The sequence below is a fragment of the Mytilus galloprovincialis genome, chromosome 8, assembly GCF_965363235.1.
Source record: "Mytilus galloprovincialis chromosome 8, xbMytGall1.hap1.1, whole genome shotgun sequence".
Taxonomy (NCBI): Eukaryota; Metazoa; Mollusca; class Bivalvia; order Mytilida; family Mytilidae; genus Mytilus; species Mytilus galloprovincialis.
Genome location: NC_134845.1, coordinates 5,186,981 through 5,212,553, shown reverse-complemented (window position 1 = coordinate 5,212,553; position 25,573 = coordinate 5,186,981). Strand labels below are relative to the sequence as shown.

Genomic DNA, 25,573 nt, shown 5'->3' with positions numbered 1-25,573 from the left:
ATAAATAAATCATTTTAACAATAAACCGTTAAAGATTGTAAAGATTACAGATGGAAATTTACGGGTGTGAGTGTTGTATACGAAAACTTAGAAACAATCAACTCTAAAAATATAGACAACAAATCAGTGTTTCAACAGAACATAACATATATACGCATCACATGTACCTCCTACATGAAAGGAGCTGTATGAATAAAACAGATGGAGCTTTTATCATATTAATGTCAATCAGAATATAAGACGGACTGACGTAAGACTCGATAACCTATGATATCTTAACATTTATCTTCCTAATTTTCAATAGAAACGAACTATTTTGCAGGGTTTTTAAGTAAATTGTTTGATTCTTATTTTCTTCAAACTTATTATTTACTTCGCCATCATCTATTCTACCTGAGAGATATTATACAATTAAACGTTGTCGTTTTATTTTAAATTATTAACATGCTTGACAACTACGGTTATATAAAGGATGAAACACCTTTTATGGACGATTTTGGCCTAAAAATTGTATCTTCCTATCAAAAGGGATGAAAACACTCTCTATACGTCCCCTGGAATCCGCCAATGGATTCAATAGTTTATGTTTTATAGTTCTTTATTCACTCCTTTTGCGCCAATTGCTGTTTTTCAGGGGTATCATTTGCGCCAAATTTTGTTTTTCAAATGTATCAATTGCGCCAATATTCGAAACTCATTTGCGCCAATTTACCTGTACACATATCTATCATAAATATTAATGATTGATATATATTTATTCTTATTTTTGGCTTTAAAAGTATCATATGTTCGGAGATATTTCCCCATGAAGATGAACAACTGGAGAGAAATGACTTAAAATGCATTAGACAGTCAATGTACAGAGAGAGAATAATACTTATTGCTTTGCTGAATATTTAATAAAGATATACCAATAGAGAAGAAAATAGAAGCATTTGATGATTATTTTTTAGCCACATATGTTGATAACGTAGTGCTTTGTTCCCACCATGCGTATGGGCTTTATTATTACTAGGAATTATTATGAACTGTTTTATGTATTTCAACCTTCAATGTTTGTGTTTTTGGACAATAGAGTGAAGTTACAAGCTACTACATTCATAAAATTGGGAAGTACCCATGCAGCAGCAGTCAGAAGAAAATATGTTTCAGAACAGGAAACATTTGCCGTGAAAACTGCCGGTTCCAAGTCCGAATAAACGAGTAGGGAAGTTATTTTTCTTTTAATTGGCGCAATCGCATGTTTTATTTTTGACGCAAATGATACTATGTAATTTTGAAACATGTGGCGCAAACGTAGCATAGGAGAGGAAAAGTTGTGGACCAAAAGGACGCATTTTTGGCGCAAACGGATTTCTCCCTTTATTCAAATGGCAAGGCCGTGTCAACTCAGTATTATATAAAATTCAAGAGTTGTCTCTCTTTTAACGATTTCTCCTGTTATAAATCTATTTTCGTTCCAACCGGAGCTTTTCGTAAATCAATTTGTAAAAGGAGATGTGGGGGGTAAATCTATAATTCAACAACCTAACGACACAAATAACAAAAATTCTTTCTGAATTTTTAATGCATAAGATTTCTACACGAAGGAAATAGAAAGCAATGTTAAAATTTAGAGAAAAAAAAACTTGGGAAAAGACTATATATGCCCTTGAATTTTTACTAGATAACATTTTTGTTCGCTTTGGGGATTCCGTATATCGTCAGATTATCGGAATTCCAATGGGGACTAACTGTGCACCACTTATTGCGGACCTGTTTTTGTATTGTTATGAGTTACAATTTATGACAAAAATAAGCAAAGACCCATCGAAACAACATCTGATAAACAAATTTAATAATACTTTTAGATATTTGGATGATATTTTGGCTCTCAATAATGACGACTTCAGTATGTATATTAATGGAATTTATCCTGTTGAACTTACTTTAAATAAAGCTAATACTAACAATGACCACTGCCCTTTTCTCGATCTTGATATTTATATCACTAATGGAAAGCTGAATACTAAAATTTATGATAAAAGGGATGATTTTTCATTTCCTATCGTTAATTATCCGTTTTTAGATGGTGACGTTCCCTTGTCACCATCTTACGGTGTTTATATATCTCAACTTGTACGATTCGCTCGTGTATGTAACAATGTTTTAGATTTTAACGAGAGAAATTTATGTATTACTGAAAAATTATTACACCAGGGTTTTCGATATCACAAACTAGTCAAAACATTTACTAAATTTTATCATCGGTATAAAGACATCATTCGTAAATATAGCTCAACATGCAGACTTCTAATACATTCAGGTATTTCACATCCAATTTTTTATGGAAATATTCTTTATAAAGCACAAAGGTGTCAGTATTCACCTCAGAAACTTACAAAACCTTTGAATAGACTTATTAAGAAGGGATATAATTACGATACTGTTGTCAAGTCATTAAAGATTGCATATTTTGGCGTTAACATTGAGTCACTGATAAGGTCTTTGCATCGGAACTAAACACATTTATTCTAAAAACAGTTGTTGGCATGACACGGGTTATGTTCTTCTCATATATGTTATGATGGTATGATACTAAACCCCTAACGGGAAGGATTGTGCCTGATGTTCATATGATGAAATCATAATCTTTCAGTCAGTTTAATTGAGGTCTGGAGCTGGCATGTCAGTTAACTGCTAGTAGTCTGTTGTTATTTATGTATTATTGTCATTTTGTTTATTTTCTTTGGTTACATCTTCTGACATCAGACTCGGACTTCTCTTGAACTAAATTTTAATGTGCGTATTGTTATGCGTTTACTTTTCTACATTGGTTAGAGGTATAGGGGGAGGGTTGAGATCTCACAAACATGTTTAACCCCGCCGCATTTTTGCGCCTGTCCCAAGTCAGGAGCCTCTGGCCTTTGTTAGTCTTGTATTATTTTAATTTTAGTTTCTTGTGTACAATTTGGAAATTAGTATGGCGTTCATTATCACTGGACTAGTATATATTTGTTTAGGGGCCAGCTGAAGGACGCCTCCGGGTGCGGGAATTTCTCGTTACATTGAAGACCTGTTGGTGACCTTCTGCTGTTGTTTTTTATTTGGTCGGGTTGTTGTCTCTTTGACACATTCCCCATTTCCATTCTCAATTTTAGATTTAAATTGTTGTCTAACACGAATCATAGATATTTTCAAAGTACGTGTATAGGAATTATAGATGCTCGATTCAGTTTCCCATGTATACAACTCCTGTAGCTTAAGTTAATCTAAATGTGAATTTGCGTTTTTTTTTTTTAAATTTTTGCGACTTCTATACTGTCAGATGATAGAAGATTGACTGATGGAATACTACGATTTGATGGACAAATGGTTAGACCAAGCGATGTAACGTTGTTCGCAGTGTGACACTTATGATATTTGGGTAGCAACTGGAGTGAAGCAGGTACTAGCATTTAGTAACCGGGAGTACTTATAGATTGATACCATGTGTCATTTGTCTCTTTGTCACTAGTAGTTGTTTTAGTGATAAGTAGAAAATAAATAACAAATAACATTAGAAATGATAATATCCCACACACCCTCACTTATTTCTAACATTATTTCATATTGTAATTATTTTCTTTAGAAATATTTTTAAAATTCTTATTAAATCATTAATGTATTGTACTGAACTTAGCATTCTTATGGGATTATGATAAATCTGTGTCGTTCAAATTTAAAGTGTTCATAAATACTAAGCTTTTATTTGTTTCGTATCTGTGTGTTAAATAAAAAGAAATCATTGTTTCAAAAGAACAACGAATGGCAGCCAAACAAGTGCGACCTTCTCGTTCCCTTGTTAATTTGGCATAAATTTGATACCATCCAACTTCGAGTTATAAAAAGAGAAAAGTTGACGAATTTGAATATAAGAGCTCTTTGATAGCAAGGTGAACACAACAATAATTTCCCGCGAAGATGTCATTGACAGTAAAAGCTTTTTTGGTAAAGAAAGGAGAGGAAAAGAGAGAAATAAGGAGATTTTCTGTGCCTGCTGACGTTTCAACCAGTTTCAGTCATCTTCAGGAGAAAATTTTAGAAACTTATCCTAGTTTGAAACAAGGAAACTTTAATCTGTTTTGGACAGGTAGGTCAAGAATTCTTTAAAATGTTAAATGAACTTTTAACTTTTGAATAACATTCGACAATATTGATAGGCCATACCATGTTTTTCTTATTATTCAATCTGTAATATAACTGCTATTAATACAATCTTATCTTTAATTTAATAATCTTTGAGTTCAGAGAAAGGGCGATTGACCATGAATACTATTGAGTGATGACAAGGCTAATACTTTTTTTCCAGATGTTAATTTTTTATCAAGGAAGTTTCTATGTTTAGTGTTAACTTAGTTATTGAGTTTTCGTCTTTCAAGACAGTGTTTAAGTTCTGAAAGCAACAGTATATTTCGAAGACCAGTTTTATTTTCTGTTCGATTTGAAATTCTACCTCACCTGTTCTGTTAAAGGAGAAATTCTACCTGACCTGTTTTGTTAAAGGAGAAATTCTACCTGACCTGTTTTGTTAAATTCTACCTGACCTGTTTTGTTAAATTCTACCTGACCTGTTTTGTTAAAGGAGCACTAGCTGTCAAGTTCATGTTCCCCGATTTTATTAAATTCTCATATTTGATTTATATCATGCTAAAACGTATATCAAAATAACAAAAAGTATAAAATAAACAATAAATAAAAGATGGACTTGATAATAAATATCAGCATTTAGTGTGCATCTTAATCTAAGTGTCATCTAATAAACCATCGAATGACCTTAGAAACCGGTGGTCATTTGTAAACAGATATAAACTTAAATATAAATATGAAAAGATAGCGAGTACGTGCTATTGGATTATTTTTAGGTCTGTTTGATTTCATGTTATGGGTTAACAAGATATATTAATAATTGTTTACCTTTATGAGAATGATTTTTTTTGAGGATCTTATCAGTCAACAAAATGGTTCACCCTTGTTTCACTTTCAATGTTAACATAATTTCCTTTCAGAGATGAAAACGTAGAATATGCATACCCATCTCCAGCTATGGGATTAATTGAAGTTCACAAAATACGGATTCACTTGCGGTCGAATTAATTCACTTGCAAGTCACTATAACATAAGCAATGTAATTGAGCATATTTTAACAAATTTTGAACCTGACAAATCTAGAACCACGAAATGAAGAATTTTAACATTGACAGAACAATATTTATTCTTAAATTTAAAACATTAAACATGTTTTTTTTCCTTATTTAAAAAATAGGAGATGTGGTATAATTCCCAATGAGACAGTTATCCACCAAAAGTCAGATGAAGTGGATGTAAGCATTTGTATGCAACCGTTCGTATGCCTACAAAGAAAAACTGAACAATAACGAAAAAGTTACTGAAATTAACACGAATCTGTTGAACTGTTTTTACTTTTATACTTAGAAAAAGGAGAAACATCCGTTGTAGATTTCAGATTCCTTGGATTCTAATTCTGACTTATTCATTATAGATCCCGATGGAGACCAGATTGCCTTTTCTACAGACAGGGAACTAACAGAAGCTCTGGGTTTCGTAGAAGATGGAGTTTTTAAGATAAAAATCAAAGGTAATTATCATATTTACATTTGAACTACATTACATGCATTAAAAATCCCTTTATTTGACTTTTGGTTCTTCATGGGAGTCAAGGTCGTCAACCCTTTTTTTCCGTTTTTTTTTTTTACATATAAGACAAATTGATACATTAAAATAATTATTTTACATATGAAATATGTAGTTGCCATGATTGTCAAAAGAAATATGTATAGTTGCCATGATTGTCAAATGAAATATGTATAGTTGCCATGATTGTCAAAAGAAATATGTAGTTTCCATGATTGTCAAAAGAAATATGTATAGTTGCCTTGATTGTCAAATGAAATATGTAGTTGCCATGATTGTCAAATGAATTATGTAGTTGCCATGATTTTCAAATGAAATACGTAGTTGCCATGATTGTCAAATGAAATATGTAGTTGCTATAAGTTGTTGTTTGCGTACCAGTATAAAGGAAGTTAAGGATATAATTGTTATACTTTTATTTTTTCACAGAAACTAAAAGAGAGGACTGCGAGCAGGAGAATTAGTTACTCCGCAAATTAATTCGATTGACTCCAAGAAGAAATTTCCAAATGGAGGAAAAGCGGAAGAAAAGAAATTGCAAAAAAGCCCCTGGAGAAATCCCCTCTCCCCCAACAAAAAATATATGGATGCTCATGGCTATCTTATCTAAGAAAATAAGAACAACTGAAATAAAGAATGAATGTGCCTGTGAAAAGGTCAACTGACTTTTAACTCATTGTCACCTCACATGCAGTCATACGAATCAATGCGCAAATGATCCTTCTTCCAAACAAGACATAGGCAAATGATCCTTCCAAACAAGACATAGGCAAATGATCCTTCCAAACAAGACATAGGCAAATGATCCTCCCAAACAAGACATAGGCAAATGATCCTTCCAAACAAGACATAGGCAAATGATCCTTCCAAACAAGACATAGGCAAATGATCCTTCCAAACAAGACATAGGCAAATGATCCTCCCAAACAAGACATAGGCAAATGATCCTTCCAAACAAGACATAGGCAAATGATCCTTCCAAACAAGACATAGACAAATGATCCTTCCAAACAAGACATAGACAAATGATCCTTCCAAACAAGACATAGACAAATGATCCTTCCAAACAAGACAAAGACAAATGATCCTTCCAAACAAGACATAGACAAATGATCCTTCCAAACAAGACATAGACAAATGATCCTTCCAAACAAGACATAGGCAAATGATCCTTCAAAACAAGACATAGGCAAATGATCCTCCCAAACAAGACATAGGCAAATGATCCTTCCAAACAAGACATAAACAAATGATCCTTCCAAACAAGACATAGACAAATGATCCTCCCAAACATAAACAAATGATCCTTCCAAACAAGACATAGACACATGATCCTTCCAAACAAGACATAGACAAATGATCCTTCCAAACAAGACATAGACAAATGATCCTTCCAAACAAGACATAGACAAATGATCCTTCCAAACAAGACATAGACAAATGATCCTCCCAAACAAGACATAGACAAATGATCCTTCCAAACAAGACATAGACAAATGATCCTTCCAAACAAGACATAGACAAATGATCCTCCCAAACAAGACATAGACAAATGATCCTTCCAAACAAGACATAGACAAATGATCCTCCCAAACAAGACATAGACAAATGATCCTTCCAAACAAGACATAGACACATGATCCTTCCAAACAAGACATAGGCAAATGATCCTCCCAAACAAGACATAGACAAATGATCCTCCCAAACAAGACATAGGCACATGATCCTTCCAAACAAGACATAGACACATGATCCTTCCAAACAAGACATAGACACATGATCCTTCCAAACAAGACATAGACACATGATCCTTCCAAACAAGACATAGGCAAATGATCCTTCCAAACAAGACATAGACAAATGATCCTTCCAAACAAGACATAGGCAAATGATCCTTCCAAACAAGACATAGACACATGATCCTTCCAAACAAGACATAGACACATGATCCTTCCAAACAAGACATAGACACATGATCCTTCCAAACAAGACATAGACACATGATCCTTCCAAACAAGACATAGACAAATGATCCTTCCAAACAAGACATAGGCAAATGATCCTTCCAAACAAGACATAGACAAATGATCCTTCCAAACAAGACATAGACACATGATCCTTCCAAACAAGACATAGACAAATGATCCTTCCAAACAAGACATAGGCACATGATCCTTCCAAACAAGACATAGACAAATGATCCTTCCAAACAAGACATAGGCAAATGATCCTTCCAAACAAGACATAGACACAGTCAAAGCAATTTCATTTAAAGTCGGTGATGATCATACATATATATATATATATATATATATATATATATATATATATATATATATATAAGATGACAAGTAAAAATAATGTAATTCAAGCTTTATCGAGATAAAATATTTAAGTCAAATGTTTTTCATTGTATTTATTGAATGTGTCTTGCTCTAAAGATCTTATGAGAATTGCAATCGTCTGCATATTTAACTCGTATGATTCATTTTAATTTGGGGGTTTACTTTGCATGACATAGTAGATGTCATGAAAAATGCGTTTTTTTTAAACAGCATGATAGGGTGTTGTACACACTCATGGGTTTAGGATACTTGAAGGGGTTAAATTTATTTTGTAGCTGTAAAATTACAAAACGGTATGTTGTATTTTTTCTTTGTAAAGTGATTGTAGCTATTGTTTAGTGTTTGTAGTTGGTTCTTTGTAAAGTGATTGCAGCTATTGTTTAGTGTTTGTAGTTGGTTCTTTGGAAAGTGATTGTAGCTATTGTTTAGTGTTTGTCGTTGGTTCTTTGGAAAGTGATTGTAGCTATTGTTTAGTGTTTGTAGTTGGTTCTTTGGAAAGTGATTGTAGCTATTGTTTCTTTGGAAAGTGATTGTAGCTATTGTTTAGTGTTTGTCGTTGGTTCTTTGGAAAGTGATTGTAGCTATTGTTTAGTGTTTGTCGTTGGTTCTTTGGGAAGTGATTGTAGCTATTGTTTAGTGTTTGTCGTTGGTTCTTTGTAAAGTGATTGTAGCTATTGTTTAGTGTTTGTTGTTGGTTCTTTGTAAAGTGATTGTAGCTATTGTTTAGTGTTTGTAGTTGGTTCTTTGTAAAGTGATAGTAGCTATTGTTTAGTGTTTGTAGTTGGTTCTTTGTAAAGTGATTGTAGCTATTTTTTAGTGTTTGTCGTTGGTTCTTTGTAAAGTGATTGTAGCTATTGTTTAGTGTTTGTTATTGGTTGCTATTCGCCATCTTCGTTTAATTATAAATAGTTTGATTTGTTTAACGTTTTGATATGTCGAAAAAAAGGGTGGTGGTTGTTTTTCTGTATAGCTAACTTTACAGAATAGTTTTTTTTTAATTTTTTTGTTGTTATCTTCCTTTGAATTCCGTTCAGTGACATAAAATTGAAAATGGAAGTGGGGAATGTGCCAAAGAGACAACAACCCGACCAAAGAGCAGAAATCAGCCGAAGGCCACCAAATTGGCAATAGGTCATCAATGCAGCGAGAAACTCCCGCACCCGGAGGCGTGCTTCAGCTGACCCCTGAACAAAAATATATACTAGTCCATGTTGTATGAACTCTGGTGGATTGATGTCTGTATTTGGAATAAAACCACACCTCCTTATTCTATATTGTATAAGTCCAGTCGAGACTATGGAGGCCCCTCATGGGGGGTCCTAGTAATCACATAATCACCATTTTTTTGCCAATATAATCACATAATCATTAAATATTTGCTTATCTTTAGTAATCAAATAATCATAAACTAAAAATACAGTCCTAGGTAATCAAATAATCATGAAATATTTGGCTTAATAATCAAATAATCATTAAAAAAACGGCCAAGTAATCACATAATCAAAAACCCCATGAGGGCCCTCACTATGTACTTATATTTTATCTTTACATACTATGACGTTTTTAATCGACTATACATGTTTTCACTAAATCCGTTGGATTTGTATTGATGTATACTATAGTATGAGATAACTATTTCTTGTTTTAGTTTTGTTTGCATGACTTTGAACAACTTCCAGTTAGATGAGTATAGAGTACCCACACATATATGTTTAACCCCGCCACATTATTTTACGTCTGTCATAATTCATGAATGTTTTTTTTTCTCGTTTGAACTGTTTTTCATTTTGTCATATATATCAGGGGTTCTTATAGAGGCTTATGCGATGTTACTTTTTTCATTGTCATTGTTGGAGGCCGTATCGTGACCTATAGCTGCTAACACCCATGTCAGTTGGACTCTGGTTGATATTTGGCTAATTTAGAATCAACCCACAACTTCTTATGCTTTTAACTGAAATTGCCTTTTGATTTAGCTTTCAGTAAATGCATGCAAGTATGTTTTTGTCATTTGTCTTTTTTAGTAGTTTATTTTGTGCTTCGTGCCAATCTTACGAGTCATTTCCTACGGTTTTATACACTTTGTTCTTACGCTGAAGTAAAGTGTGGCGTGAGAAATTATAGAAAACACATGTCAGAGTTGGTGAAGGTTTAAAGTGGCGATCGTGAGAAATTATAGAAAACACATGTCAGAGTTGGCGAAGGTTTAGAGTGGCGATCGTGAGAAATTATAGAAAAAAGTAAAATCACAAAAATACTGAACTCAGAGGAAAATCAATTCGGAAAGTCCATAATCACATGGCAAAATCAAATAACAAAACGCATCAAAAATGAATGGACAAGAACTGTCATATTCCTGACTTGGTACAGGCATTTTCAAATGTAGAAAATGGTGGATTGAACCTGGTTTTATAGCTAGCTAAACCTCTCACTTGTATGACAGTCGCATCAAATTCCATTATATTGTAACCGATGCGTGAACAAAACAAATAGACACAATAGGTAAAAATGTCAAAAATAGGGGTACAGCAATCAACATTGTGTTATCATCTTAATCACTATAAAAACAACAAATGTAACGAAGCACAAAAAGGCATACATCAAATTAACATCCTCATTTTGATTATATTATACGATTTTATTTGTCTATGTAAAATGCACCCATCAAGGAAGGAGGGTTTTGAGTACTGGTGAAAATTGCGCGTTTGAAATTCGCACAGGTAGACATGAAATAATTTTGTCGTTCAAAGTATGACGGGATGCATAAATACAGTCACGCAAAATAGATATAACAAAAACTGGCTTAACAGTTAAAGTAATAATAATAAATAAAATAATAGTGCGGTTCAAAGTATGACGGGATACATAAGTACAGAGGCACGTCAAATGTATATCACAAAAACAGTGGGTTAACAGTAAAAGTAATATTAATAAATAAAATAATTTTGTCATTCAAGGTATTACAAGATACATAGGTACAGAGTCACATCATGAAATAATTTTGTCGTTCAAAGTATGATGGGATACATCAGCACAGAGTTACGTCAAAAGGATATCTAAAAAAACAGACTTAACAGTAAAAGTTATATTAATAAAGACAAATAAAAGAATAATATAACACGTTATTAAGATGATAAACAACGTCAGTACGCAAAATCTATACTTCAAGACCATCGTGTATTATTTGTGAAGTTGATACGGAATATTTATCAACAAGTTCTGGGTACCTTCCGATGAACTTTTTTAGAAAAAGGACGAGACGTTCTTTGACATACCCCTGGTTCATCAACTTTCTGCTCAGACACTGGTGACGTTTTACAAAGTCTGAGTAGGAGCTGCAAGCTCTAGAATACCGAATAAGTTGGGAAATGTATATTCCATATGCAGGTGAAGTTGGTATATTGCTACTAAGGTGGGGGAAATTGATAATTTCAAAATCAAAATCGTCTCGTTTGTCATAGATTCTGGTACTAAGATGACTGTGTATGTCAAATTCGAGGTATAAGTCTAAAAATGAGGCGGAGGAAGCCGTGTCTGTTGTCTCTTTAATTTCTAGTTCTGGTGGATATATTAATGGAACCCAATCAGAAAAGTTCGGATTGTTAATGGAAAGAACATCATCAATATATCTGAAAGTGAAATTAAATAACCTGGCTTCTTTGATCTTCTTGTTTTTGACAAGTGTCTGAAGGAACTCAGATTCATATGAAAACAAGAAGAGGTCAGCAAGGAGAGGCGCGCAGTTCGTTCCCATAGGAATGCCGACAATTTGTTGAAAAAGTCTACCTCCAAACTCAACAAATATGTTGTCGATAAGAAACTCCAGCATACTGACCACTTGTTCTTTTGTGTAGCATGTTTTACCTTTTTGTTTGTCACTATTAACGAAATATGCCTTATGAAATCCCAAAGTAATAAATTTATAGCGTATGCTACCATTTTTATGTTGAAAGGCATTGTGGATAATTTCTTTTAGGCGATTTTTCAATTTCACATGGGGAATGGTGGTATACAGGGTTGAAAAATCAAAAGTTTTGATAGAACTAATTTCAGAAATAGACCGAGATTTAAAATTGTCTAGAAGTTCTTTAGAATTTTTAAGAATCCACATATGGTTAATACCACTACGCGAGTAAACAGTTTCACAGTATTTCTGAAGACCCTCTTTCACTGCGGATAAAATTTTAGTCAATCTAATGGACAATTCTTTAGTGGAACATGAAGATGAGCCAGCAATATACCGTTGTTTGTACGGAATTTTATGAAGCTTTGGTATCCAATACAAACAAGGTAAGTCCTCCGATTTGGTGTTCAATGTAATGTTTATTGAAGCCATGAAGGACTTATGATTTGCTAAAATCTCATCCTTGTCAAATGATATGTCTTTGTATGTGGGATTACCTGAGTGCTCATTTATACCCAATTCTTTTACAAGACATTCGTAGTAATACGATTTACATACAAAGACAATATTATTTGAAGCTTTGTCCGCAGGAACAACAACATACTTATCATGAAGAGATGATAGACATTTCATGGCCTCTTTGTCTCTGAAAACGGACTTTGGTCGATCGTTCACACAGTTTTTCAACTTGTGAATGCGACGTTTTATCAGAGACCTGATAGTTTTAACCCATTCTGACAAAGTGTCCAGTTCAACTTCTTCTCGCTTAGCCCATGCTCTGGCGTAGTCCTCAATGGAATCCATAATTATTTTGAAGTTATGGTTCCAATTGATGTGTTGGGGTTCTCTAAACTTAGAAAACACATGTCAGAGTTGGCGAAGGTTTAAAGTGGCGATCGTGAGAAATTATAGAAAACACATGTCAGAGTTGGCGAAGGTTTAAAGTGGCGATCGTGAGAAATTTAGATTTAGTCATTTTTATGCTAGATGATATATTGTTCAGAAACTCAACTGTACACACATATTAATATATTATATAAAGATTTAACTACCTGTATATTTAGATAGATTTAAAGATGTATAACCTTCACAACAAACTCAGTTATTATTGGGATATTAATGAAGTGATACCAAATATGGCAAAACATCGTTGTCCACAAACCAACAAGTGTACGAGCGTAACTTGGTTGTCGTCTTTAGTCAGCTAATTCCCCTGGTACACATTGTTCCTATATAGCAACGAGGATTCCAAGCGTATCATATTTTACACCACCTACCTCAATCAGAGGAGGGATGAGTGCTTACAAACATGTTCACACTCTACATGGATGTCCCAAGACAGACTTTCTATGTATAGTTAAGTGTTAGTCGTTGGCTGATGTCTGTCTGTTTGTTGTTTATTGTTATGTTTACACCTTTGCTCGTTTGTTTGATATGTTTCCCCTTTTGTCATGTTGTGACCTTTTGTCATGTTGTGACCTTTTGTCATGTTGTGACCTTTTATCGCAGACTATATACGGCATAGGTTTTACTGAATATTAAAGGATGTACGGTGACATATATATATAGTTGCTTACATCCACATCATTTGGACTTTGTTCAGAGTTGCCTCATTGCCAATCATATCACATCTCAAATTTTTATATTGTAGGAATTTCATTAAAAAGCTATTTGACTATACCGTCCGCAAGAAGTACATAAGAACATATTTAGAGGGTTTCTTTTACAAGGAAAAAACACCAGAAGTATAGTTATAATGAACAATTTTAATGACTAATCTCATATCTATCATTATAAAATTACAGATGAAGAATTCTTTAAGGCTACAATGATGTACACATAAAATACAGTTTGTCAAAGTTACACTGATCTCTCAAAACGTCCCTTCACTATTAACATTTATCATAAAAAAATAAAACAACATTAATTGTTACATGATTATAATATTGTAGTGATACTGAAAAGTTCACAAAGGTGGTTTAAACTTTTGTTTAGACTTTGTGTAAACAATCTATAGAGCCGCCTGGAGTATGTCTACATCCATGCTTCAGTTCAGATTGTACCAAATTCTTCTCCTCTTCCAGTTTTGACAGGTTGTTGAGAAGTCTCATTCGTCTTGGTATCCAGTAGTTCATGCCATGCCCATGACGGTTTCCTAACCCTCGTTGCTTCACCCTCCATGCATTTGGCATTTTCTTGTTTTCCTCACGCATCTGTCGGAAATGGATTTTCTTTTCAAGATTTTCTTGACGACGACAACGACGCTTAGTTTTCATTTCATCGTTTATATAATCATCTGGTTTATCTTGTGACTCGACGAACATCTTGCGTATATTCTTTTTAAACGGACCATTTCTCAATTGTTTGTCACCGTGGTGACCATTTCGGCATTTACGATCATGACATTCCGCGGTATGATGGTGTGGACCAAACTTACCAAACCGTCTCCCTGCATTAAACCGACCAAATTGTACTGCTCTAGATATTGTCCCAGTGATACGACCTGGACAACTTCTTGCACGGTGATGATTTTTCAGTTTCAGTTTTATCACTGCATTGTCTTTATCTATACCAAATTTGCCTTGTTGACGTCCGAATCTTCCACGGCCCACCTTTTCTTTTCTTGTAGACGGAGGTCCTGAATTCATACTTCCTTCCTGGTTAGTGGATTCTGGAGTCAAATCTCCAATTTCAAATTGTGCGAGTTTGTTCCTTATGCGCCAGATGCGTTTTTGCAGACGATCGTTCTCACCATTTTGGTTCTTGTTGCCTTCAGTTCTTGTGTTTAATGAATGTTCCATTTCTTGTTGTCGCTTCAACCATTTTTGTTGTCTTCTGTTAAACCAGGCTTCCATTTCTTCATTAGATTTCCTCTGCATTTTGTTTCCATGACGACGATGATAAAATCTAAAAGATTCAAGCGCAGATTCATGGTTACTGGGTCTTATTTTGAATATAGACCGCCCATTATTCTGGTCAACGTTGAAATCAGGAGACTTCTACAAAAAATATACGAAAAATAGGTCATTATTATATTAAGTTCAACTGAGAATTTAATTTTAGGAATGCACGCAAGAGTAGTTCGTCTTTTTATTTATATGGATGTTAAACAATTGAATGTCTATAAATTACTTTCAAAACATGATTTGTGTGGTGAAATAGGGTGTATCCAGATGTATATGTGGCTATACACATTTATAAGACTACGAAGTCCGTATCTGAGTTTCTGTCTGTGTGTTTTTTTTTTCATGGTTTACGAATTGGTTAATTGCTCCTAGTTGATCATTCAGTTTGTTTCGGTAAGCAAATAAGATAGTTGGAAGTTCCTCTTATCTTAATTTTACTTACCATCATTTGAGCTTTGTGCAGCCTTCTCCCAGCTCCTTTGTGTTTATTGACTGTGTTACAATATTTAAGCTGAGGTACACTTTTCATATATTTCTGTTGGTCAACTGAAATAAATAAATGTAATTTTACATGCATTGAACTATATATAATAAACTTACCCACAAAAAATATTCATGAATCAAATATTTCACACAAAAATTACATTGTAAAATCGAGATTTCGATCTGAATAATGTCATTATTAATTCAGCAAAAAGTTCAGATTGCAGTTAAACCAGAAAAAGACAAGATAGTAGAGCGATGCATATTGCAAAACAAAAGCAGTGATATAAGCGTATCAATGTAATGACTATTTTAGAGGCGAATTTAGGGGGAGGGGGAGGGGTATCCTGGGCCCTTTAGTGGAAAAAATGGTTGATTATATAGGGAACCACTGAAGCATGACTAAAGCAGCCCCCTATTAGGCAGACACTGTACCCCTTATAAAAATGTCTAGATTCGCCTCTGATGACAGTGAAAAATAGACGCAATTAGGATTTCATTCCATGTCCATAGCTATGAATGATGTTCTATAAGAATTTATTTTAAGAATTTTATTAATCTAATCAAGAACCCATAAAGGGCATCATTTTACAACACAATATGATTGGAAAAAGCACAACAGAAAACTAATACCATACTATAACGTTATGGACAGGATCAAAGCCTAACAGATCACGAAACTATTCCTGTTTTATCAAAATCAATTGCTCTTTCAAGAACAAGAGACATGGTAAAACAATTATTTATTAATTCTATGTGATTTAAATGAAGAGAAGATGTCTCATATCTTCGGGGTTGACGGCCCTCGGCTACGAAAATCCTACATCTAATACATGTGTGATGATTTTATTTTCGGCACTGATATGTTAAACTAACAACAGAGACCGAATTTTTTAGCAATAGAATTTCTATAACGTGTAAAGTTTCAACATATACAATTCATGCTTATAAAAATTGACACAGCTAATAGGATTTTGTATTTAGGATTTTATGTCAATAAAAATCTCTAAGAGAATTAATAGTTCTTCAATCTATATTTAATAAGTTATGTTTTTTTTTTACCTTTTCAGGCACTAGACAATGAACCACATATATGATAAATAAAATGTCTTTAACCTACCTGTGACGAACATTCTAAATATACCACCGGATCGCGCGGAGACACCGTCCAAAGCCTCTTGTAATTCTTCGTCTGAAGAAAATGAGACAAGATCGCCATCAGCATCTACAATTGATATAACATGGTGATTGATTAATTACTCCCTGTAAAATTAAAATTATAAAATGATGCGCATGTGGCCTACGATGAAATGCAGACACTGACAACACTAAGCTTTTACTGCTATAATTGATCACTTATTTCACACCAATATATATCAAACTAAGTTTTGAAAAAGGGGTGTACATTATCTCTCTTCTTTTAAATACGTTGAACAAAATAGGTAAAATAGTTCCCCATGCATAAAACAAAACCAGCATTTTTCACATTTTTAATTCGGATTTAATTGGCAAAAAAACCGCAAGTTTCAAAAGTTTCTTTTGTTCACCACTTTTATTTAATTAAAAGAGCAGCACATTTTATTTCAATCACGTTTCCGTCCATTATTTTTTTTCATTATACTAGAGCTCTGACATTATAAAATAATAAACGAACAGTTTCAATATATACATATTTTGTATTTATTTAAATAAATATTTTCTATATAAATAACTTATATTTACTAATCTTTCATCGATCTATCTCTATATATATATGTGTATATTTACCTGAGTTAATTATAATATGTTAACTTACCTTTCCACATTAGTTCACATTTATCTGTGAAAATCTCGGTAATTTTCCTCTTCAGGAATTCATAGCTCAAATTTTCATCGACAGTAAATCGTCGGAATTCAGAGGTTTCGTCTCCTTTAATAAAGGCTGCTTTAATTACGAGCGGCATTTTCACAGTTGATTCTAACTTTATTTTCGTCGCTACAAATGCGCATTTAAACGAATCATCGCTTTTTATACCATTCATCTAACATGTCCCATGACCGTGAGTCATAGACGAAAATAGATGAAAAGAATGTTCTAGAACAACGATGAAATACCTCGTGATGATGAGTCATTGGTTTTTAAATTAGATGAAATCGAATAACGTCATTCTATTTGTTCAACTTATTAAAGGTTTACAATGAGCCACGCGGTAGATGAATAGACGAAAGAGGATTGTAAAGAATCAAAGAGAAAAATTTGGCAATTTATCAAAGGAGCAATTAAACGATTTAAAACGTTTTATTTAAAATTAAGGTTATAGAACATTTGAGGGGCCTTGTTGGGAAACATATAACATTCACATTATCAACAAACATTACACTAACTTATATTTATCTCCCGAAACAAGGAACAATGAACATATTTATTTATCAATATTAAATTCAAAACTGAAAGGTCAAGTCATACACATGCAGCCGACAACATACAGGATTTCTAAAATATTTGAGCAGGGTTTATATTGTGATGAAGATGATCGAAGTACCATATAATAAACTACTATCCTCAAGCATCCAAACAAAAAAAATCACAAAATTCATCCATTCCCAGTCATGATCGAGATATGTACATGTATGTAAGTGAGTGTGTGTGTGTTGGGGAGGGGTTATTTTTTCCCTTTTGGATGTTAAATAAAGGAAGAAATTGCACTATTTTAAGGTTAACCCTCTTTTGAAACAAAACTGTTTAGACTAAAAAAATTAAAACACCACAACAATACGAACTATTTTTTTTTTTAGATTATTGTTTATTTAAAACTCTGTATATTTGGAGTTGAAACCTTTCTAGCTTGTACGGATAAGCATGTTTTTTTTTGTTTTTTTTTTATGAAATTCACGGAACAGTAATATAAATAATCCGTGCAAATTTTTCACGCTTATATAGAGTTCTCTCAAAAGGTAGGACTCAACATAAAGAAAAGAAGGACTGGGAGAGAAGGTGTGTGTACTATAGATAGTTTACCATAATACATTTCCCCCAAATATTGGGGCGACCTATATTATACGGGAACCAAGAGTAGTTTGGTAAATTGCATATTATGATACTGCGGTTGGCCTGGTACATTGGCGGATTCAAGGGGGGGGGGGGGCGCGGGGGTTCCGGGGGTTGGAACCCCCTTTTTTTGCCGATCAATGCATTTGAATGGGGAAATATAAGTGGAACCCCCCTTTTTTGTCCTGGGTTGAGAACCCCCCTCTTTTTAAAATGGCTGGATCCGCCTCGTAGGTACGAACTGCTTATATTCAACCGTGATTGACAAATATAAAAAAAAATAGAATGAAAATGAACAGTTTGTAAATCAAAACGTAGGAAATGTTAAAGTGAAATAAATTAAAACAATAGCAGTGTCTCACAAGAGATGAAAATGAATATTAGATTTACACTGGTGGATTTAGTACTCAAAAAGGGGGGCGGGGCGGTCCCTCTTATATGATTTCTTCATAATCCTTGTCATCATCTGAATCGGCACAAAAAATATATCCTCCTTTCTCCTCCCTAGCGTATCGTTCATAATTTAATTTTCAATACTGTGACAAAATTAGCCTAACAAAGGAATTCAAGTCTTTTTTTTTGCAGCTTACAATATGACAATAGACAATATTTTTTTTACATAAAATCTTTAATAGTTACTATATATATACAAATCCTTGATAAATTCTTAAAAAAAAAAAGGAATATTTGAAGACAATAGAAATTGTCATTGCTAATTGTTTGTTTGTCAGAAATTCAAGAATAACGTATTCGTCATGGTCATAAGTTTCTTATTCTCTGTTCAATTCCGTTGTGTCATTTTGTATTGCATAAATAGGAAGCATGTGTGTTCCTAAAATAGACATGACATCGTTGTTTGTTGATATTTTTCAGAACGGAACTTGCGCATTGGATTCATATTTGAACAAATGTTTGTCATCATTACTTTCAATTACCTGGTCTAGTTGGTTCTGGAATTAAATCTTTCGTCGATTCATCGTCATTCATACCTGACAACTTGGGCTTATAAAAAGAGAAGAGTTGACGAATTTAGACATAACTCTATTTAGTAGCCAAAGTGTACACAACAACAATAATTTCCCGCGAAGATGTCATTGACAGTAAAAGCCTATTTGGTAAAGAAAGGAGAGGAAAAGAGAGAAATAAGGAGATTTGCTGTGCCTGCTGATGTTTCAAGCAGCTTCAGCTATCTTCAGAAGAAAGTGGCGGATATTTATCCTACCCTAAAGCAAGGAAATTTTAATCTATATTGGACTGGTATGTTGATTTTGATTATTTTAAAATTATTTACACTATTTACAAAAGCGATATGTATACCTGTACATTTGTACATAACATGATATACTATAATAGGCAACCAAAAAAATCAACTGTATACGATTGTATGCAGCTGTTATAAAACTGATTGCTTCATGTAGTTTATAGGATAGAAAATAAAAACAATCTTGTCATATATATATATATATATATATATATATATATATATATATATATATATATATATATATATATATATATATAAGACCGATGGTTTAAATTCACGGATTTGATATATGGAAGCAGTATGTCAATTTATGAATTTATGCAATGAAAGGAAGCTTTTATAAATTGAATTGCTGTCTAAAAAGTTTTTTTTTTTATTAAAGTCACGGTATTTTGAATTGCCATTTTACTTTTGGTTAAGTTTATAATTAATTATGTAATGTATTATGTTCTGTTAAATGCCCCTGATGTTTCATCATATATATATACATGAATATAATGTTGTATACCTGTACAAAAATGTATATCCTGTATAATTTGTGTAATAATAGTTCACCTGCTTTCAAACCAGGCTTATTGCAATTTAAAATGCTGCATTATTAGTTTGTTGAATTTAAAGTGAACAGATGTTTAAATATTTTTTATAACAATTATAATTCTTATTCCAGTCATTGTCTCAATAAATGCAAGAGATTTTTAAATGTTTTGACTCTTGTTCAATTAATCTTAATTATGTTTAAAAAATAAGATTGATTGAAACAGAAACAAATACATGTTAATTTCCACAATAGACACTGAATAAGTTCATGTACATTTTGTACATGAATATATATATATAAAGATTTCCTTATGTTTACAAGGAAAACACTATTGAAACTGAAAACTAAAAGGAAACAATTACTAATATCTGAGAATAATATACTGACTATATATTATGTCCCTGATATAGTTTATCAAGACACTCAACTTATTTGAAAAAAGTGGAAAACCCATTGCAGATTGTTCTAAAATTGTTCAGATATTTAAAGTTTCTGTGGCAGACTTAATCAGGAATTACATGTACCTATCTTATTTATTTTAGATCCTGAGGGTGACCAGATTGCCTTTTCTACAGACGATGAATTAACAGAGGCTCTGGGTTTCGTAGATGATGGAGTTTTTAGGATAAAAATCAAAGGTAGTTAGTTATTATATAAGAGCTAATTGCACTTTAAATGACGGTACATCATGTTCACATCATGTAACTTTTGTCTCTGAGACTGATTGAAATATAATAATTTAAATTTATTTCCAATTGATTTTGATATGAAAAAATGAAACTGTGCAACAGATGTTTGCTTAATAGTTTAAGAAAGACAAAGTAGATATTAATTTCCGTTTATCCTGAAAAGTACAATAATCAATATGTTAATACATAGAACAAGTGAGAATACTTGTACTTTAAAGGGTCCCATCAGAATTGTAAAATTAAACTCAATGCTAAAAACTTAAGAAGATATATATATTGATTTGTTAAGTATGATGGTGGATTACCTGATCATGCATGAAATATTTGCCACTGGACATTAAGCAACCAACAATCAATCAATCAATCAAATGGTGGAACAGACAGTTCAATTAAACATTACACACATATAAAAAGTAGCTTACATGTATATATAATAACTTAAACAACTACTGTTCTTTAAGGGATTCAAATGTTAAAAACAAAAATAAATCAACAATTGTGATATATTATAGAGGAAGATGAAAAAATATTATTACCTGTATTTTCCCTCAGAAACAAAGAAAGAAAGCTGTGATGATGAAAAGAAGGAGAAAGTGATTCACCCTAGAGTAGTATGTGATGGTTGTGAGGGACCAGTAGTGGGTAACAGATTTAAGTGTGCCATCTGTCCAGACTATGATCTGTGTGAAACATGTGAAAAAAAGGGACTACACCAGGAACATGATATGATGAAAATAACAACACCTAGTCAAGGACTCTTTGGAGCTTTCGGAGGTCCATCTTTTGGAGGAGGACCTTGTGGACCTTTTGGAGGCCCTCCTTGTGGACCCCCTCCACCATTTGGTACAACAGGAAATCATGGCGGAGTAAGTCAATAGTCCTTGGATTTCTTTTAATAACCTAATATCACTTATCTTTTTATATAATTACCATTTTATATTTTGTTATGGTATGTCTCTGCATTATACATTGCACAGCCTTCAATTCCAAATATTGAGTGAAAAAATTTATAAATATATTAGATACATGTAATGAAAGCCTTTAAAAATGTTTTTTTTTTATTAATCGACATCCCCTGTATGAGGGTCTCAATGTGGGTACATGTACATGTACCATTTTGATACCTGTGAAAAATTATGATTAAAGTTTAAACAATTTGACGCTAACTGTAGCAGAAAATGATTGTTTGATGCCTGTCAGAAAAGGGCATTCATACCCTCCTGTATTGTGTATGGTTTAAGATCCTCACTTGATTATAATTAATTATTTAATTTATTACAGTTTGTTCCTCCACCACACTTTCGTCGATGGATGCAGAGATTTATGAAACGCTGGCAGAAGAACCAGCAAGGATGTGGTGATCAGAATGAGTCTCCAATGGAAGAAGATCCTAAACAAGGGGAGGCAACTGAAGAAGATGGACAAGCTGATGATTATCTTCGTAATGTTGGTGAAAGTGTCCAGGCAATGCTTGATCCTTTCGGTAAGATATTTATTTTTATTGAAGCTATCGAAGTGTTGATATGCATCTGTAAAAATGCTATTTATTAAATGTTTATAACTTCTTCATCAAGTTATTCAAAACTTTAACTAGGTCAATATATATATGGAATAGACTTTTGAACTTTCTTTTGTAGGAAAAAGTAAATAATTGGCAATGGTTATTAAATAAATTGAAAAAGTTGTTTTTATAGATTTAAAATTCAAGAAAATAGTCCTTAATTCTTAAACACCTTTAAGTTAAAATGTATCAGTTCAAAGTTTTATTATGTATGTGATGAAAAACTAAACGTTTATTTAAAACATTTCTTTCCGATTGCAGGAATAGATGTAGAAATTGATGTTGAACACCATGGACAGAGGAAAAGATGTGGGCGTGGGGCTGGTAGAGGGCGCTGTGGACGTGGTGGTGGATGGTCCAGACCACAAAGCTGCCCAGGACGTCAAGGACAGTTTCCTGGACAGTTTCCAGGGTGTCCATTTGGATTTGGTGGACCAGCAACACAACAGTCAAAAGATAAAAAAAGTGAAACAAAGAAAGATGATGTTCCAATGAAAGAGGCTGAGCCTGCCAAGGAGGTTCCAATGAATACTGAGGGACACAAAGAGGCCTCTCTTAAGGTAATGCTGTAATAATACATATTATTGCATAGCAATATAATATTTCCCACAGAACGTAACCAAAAGTTAGCGTGCAATAAATTCTAATATTGCACTAGTGCAATAAATCTTCAAAATTCATGACGTCATCAACGACAAAATCTTAGTTTAAACCAATTTTTACTCTCAAATATTATATTGCTATACAATAAAAGGGTTATTGCATGAATATTTGGGAATATTGTCCCTCGTAGAACATATATTGCACTCGCAAGCTCGTGCAATATAAAATTCTACTCGGGACAATATTCCCCAATATTCATGCAATAACCCTATATTATTGTATAGCAATATAATATTTCCCACAGAACGTAACCAAAAGTTAGTGTGCAATAAATTCTAATATTGCACTAATGCAATAAATCTTCAAAATTCATGACGTCATCAACGTTTAAATCTTAGTTTAAACCAATTTTTACTTTCAAATATTATATTGCTATACAATAAAAGGGTTATTGCATGAATATTGTGGAATATTGTCCCTCGTAGAACATATATTGCACTCACAAGCTCGTGCAATATAAAATTCTACTCGGGACAATTTTCCCCAATATTCGTGCAATAACCCTATAAAACTCATAAGGGTGAACAATATTGAACACGATATTGTTAAAAATTAGATTTATTTCAAGTTGTGAACTGAATTGCAAAAAAAAAATTAATAAAATTTATTAAGCTATCAAGCAAATTCCAAGATGTAAATTAGCAGGAACCAAGGGCTATATATTAAAAGGATAATTCTTAATTCAAAAGTGAAATAATTGTATAAAGAAATTTTCTAGATATTTTGTTACATTTAGATAAAAGTACAAAAACTTATTTCAAACTTATATTTTCTTCAGGACTCAACAAAGAAGCCAAATGAGCCAGAAGATTGGACTATTTTGACAGAAGCCACTGAATCTAGTGGACCCAAACCAGGACCTTCAGAAGTGCCTGAACCTTCTGTGTTAAGTACAACTAGTCTCTACCCTTCTTTAGGTAGGTTTAATTCTCAGATTTATCAGGCTACGAAACCATACTTAACCAAATTAAAAAGTGTTTTTCTTTTTTGAGAAACATGTTTCTTTTTATGTATTTTCTGGAGAAAAAAAAAGTTATATTCTTTTCAGACATACATGTACTAAATGAGACTTATTATGAAATCAATCCTAAATGCATTTGTATATTAGACGAGATATAGTTTAACAATGAATAAAAAAAATATTTTTGAGAAAGTTTGATTATCTCCCTTGAATAATGAATAAAGCATCAAGAGTTGTCTCCCATGTTTTAAATCAGTGTATTTTAATTACAGATCCTAAGATAAGAGAGGCTTTGGATACCATGATGGGAATGGGATTTCATAATGAAGGAGGCTGGTTGACCTCTCTTCTGAACGAGAAAGAGGGAGACATTGGGAAAGCTCTAGATTCTATCCAGCAGAGACGTAACAGGACCACTGATGGCGGATACATGGCCTGAGATTCAAACACAATCATGTGGTTTTGGGACTAATAATTGGATGCTTTGTTATTGATATATATACAAATCTAATGACATTTTTGAGGTTTTAATTAATATTATTTTAATATTGTAAATGTCAGCTTTATTATTTTAATGTTGTAACTTGTTATTTTAGTGGTTGCTAAGAAATTAAGACTTTGGTTTTGTTGGGGTATTTCATGTTATAAGATAATCATGTTTGTTATAGCTTTTAAAAAACAAAAATTGAAAGAAATTTTAAGAAAAATTTTAATATCTTATTGGTGTCTGTTTCAGTTGTTGTATTTTTAGGTACAAAAAACGTTAAGAATCTGATTATGATTAATATTTTTGCGAAATAGTTGAGAAAATTGTATGAAACAGAAAGTGATTACTTTATATTTATATTTTTACTGACAAAACAATTGTTTCTGTGATTTTGTTATGAAATAAATAATTAAATGTTACAGTTTATTGATTGAATGAACTAATTTGCCATCATCATACCTAAATACAAATATGCCATTCAAGTGGTGGAGTGGCATAATAAATGTGTCACAAAATACCAAAAGAGCTAAAAGTAAAATGACTAAAATACTAAAAAAAAACACATCAAAGGAATTGAAAACAACTGTCACATTCCTGACTGGTACAGGCATTTCAACACAGGAATTTAATGACCAGGTTTCTGTTTCATTGTCGTCTATTCTTCATTCAATTAGTGATCTTATTGTCTCGCCTCAATAATGCTAGTTCAGATTCTAGTGATCTTATTATCTCGCCTCAATAATGTTAGTTCCGATTCTAGTGATCTTATTATCTCGCCTCAATAATGTTAGTTCTGATTCTACATTGTTCTAGTGGACTTATTGTCTTGCCTCAATAATGCTAGTTCCGATTCTAGTGATCTTATCATCTCGCCTCAATAATGTTAGTTCTGATTCTAGTGATCTTATTGTCTTGCCTCAATAATGCTAGTTCTGATTCTAGTGGACTTATTGTCTCGCCTCAACAATGCTAGTTCTGATTCTAGTGGACTTATTGTCTGGCCTCAGTAATGCTAGTTCCGATTCTAGTGAGCTTATTGTCTTGCCTCAATAATGCTAGTTCTGGTTCTAG

At 32.9% G+C, this 25,573-nt stretch overlaps 3 protein-coding genes across 4 annotated transcripts; 2 read left to right on the top strand and 1 right to left on the bottom strand.

The window, feature by feature from the left end:
• The first annotated feature begins 3,730 nt into the window (after positions 1–3,730).
• LOC143084918 (sequestosome-1-like) lies at positions 3,731–6,334 on the top strand. The gene is made up of 3 exons (XM_076260983.1): positions 3,731–4,111; positions 5,522–5,617; positions 6,103–6,334. Exons 1-3 carry the CDS (start codon positions 3,943–3,945, stop codon positions 6,135–6,137), a joined length of 300 nt encoding a protein of 99 aa, XP_076117098.1. The 5' UTR covers positions 3,731–3,942; the 3' UTR covers positions 6,138–6,334.
• A 7,334-nt stretch (positions 6,335–13,668) lies between these two features.
• LOC143084917 (uncharacterized) lies at positions 13,669–17,410 on the bottom strand. Of its 2 annotated transcripts, XM_076260981.1 has the most exons (4): positions 17,107–17,403; positions 16,432–16,536; positions 15,271–15,374; positions 13,669–14,921 (listed from the first exon to the last, which is right to left on the bottom strand). In XM_076260981.1, the coding sequence occupies exons 1-4, from the start codon at positions 17,330–17,332 to the stop codon at positions 13,914–13,916; spliced, it is 1,443 nt and encodes a 480-aa protein (XP_076117096.1). In that variant the 5' UTR covers positions 17,333–17,403; the 3' UTR covers positions 13,669–13,913. The 2 variants fall into 2 exon arrangements, with proteins under 2 accessions (XP_076117096.1, XP_076117097.1); XM_076260982.1 differs by lacking the exon at positions 16,432–16,536 and having other exon boundaries at positions 17,107–17,410.
• A 1,842-nt stretch (positions 17,411–19,252) lies between these two features.
• On the top strand, positions 19,253–24,921 carry LOC143084921 (sequestosome-1-like). The gene is made up of 7 exons (XM_076260986.1): positions 19,253–19,596; positions 20,684–20,779; positions 21,383–21,696; positions 22,112–22,313; positions 22,653–22,951; positions 23,833–23,971; positions 24,288–24,921. Exons 1-7 carry the CDS (start codon positions 19,428–19,430, stop codon positions 24,452–24,454), a joined length of 1,386 nt encoding a protein of 461 aa, XP_076117101.1. The 5' UTR covers positions 19,253–19,427; the 3' UTR covers positions 24,455–24,921.
• The last annotated feature ends 652 nt before the right edge of the window (positions 24,922–25,573 follow it).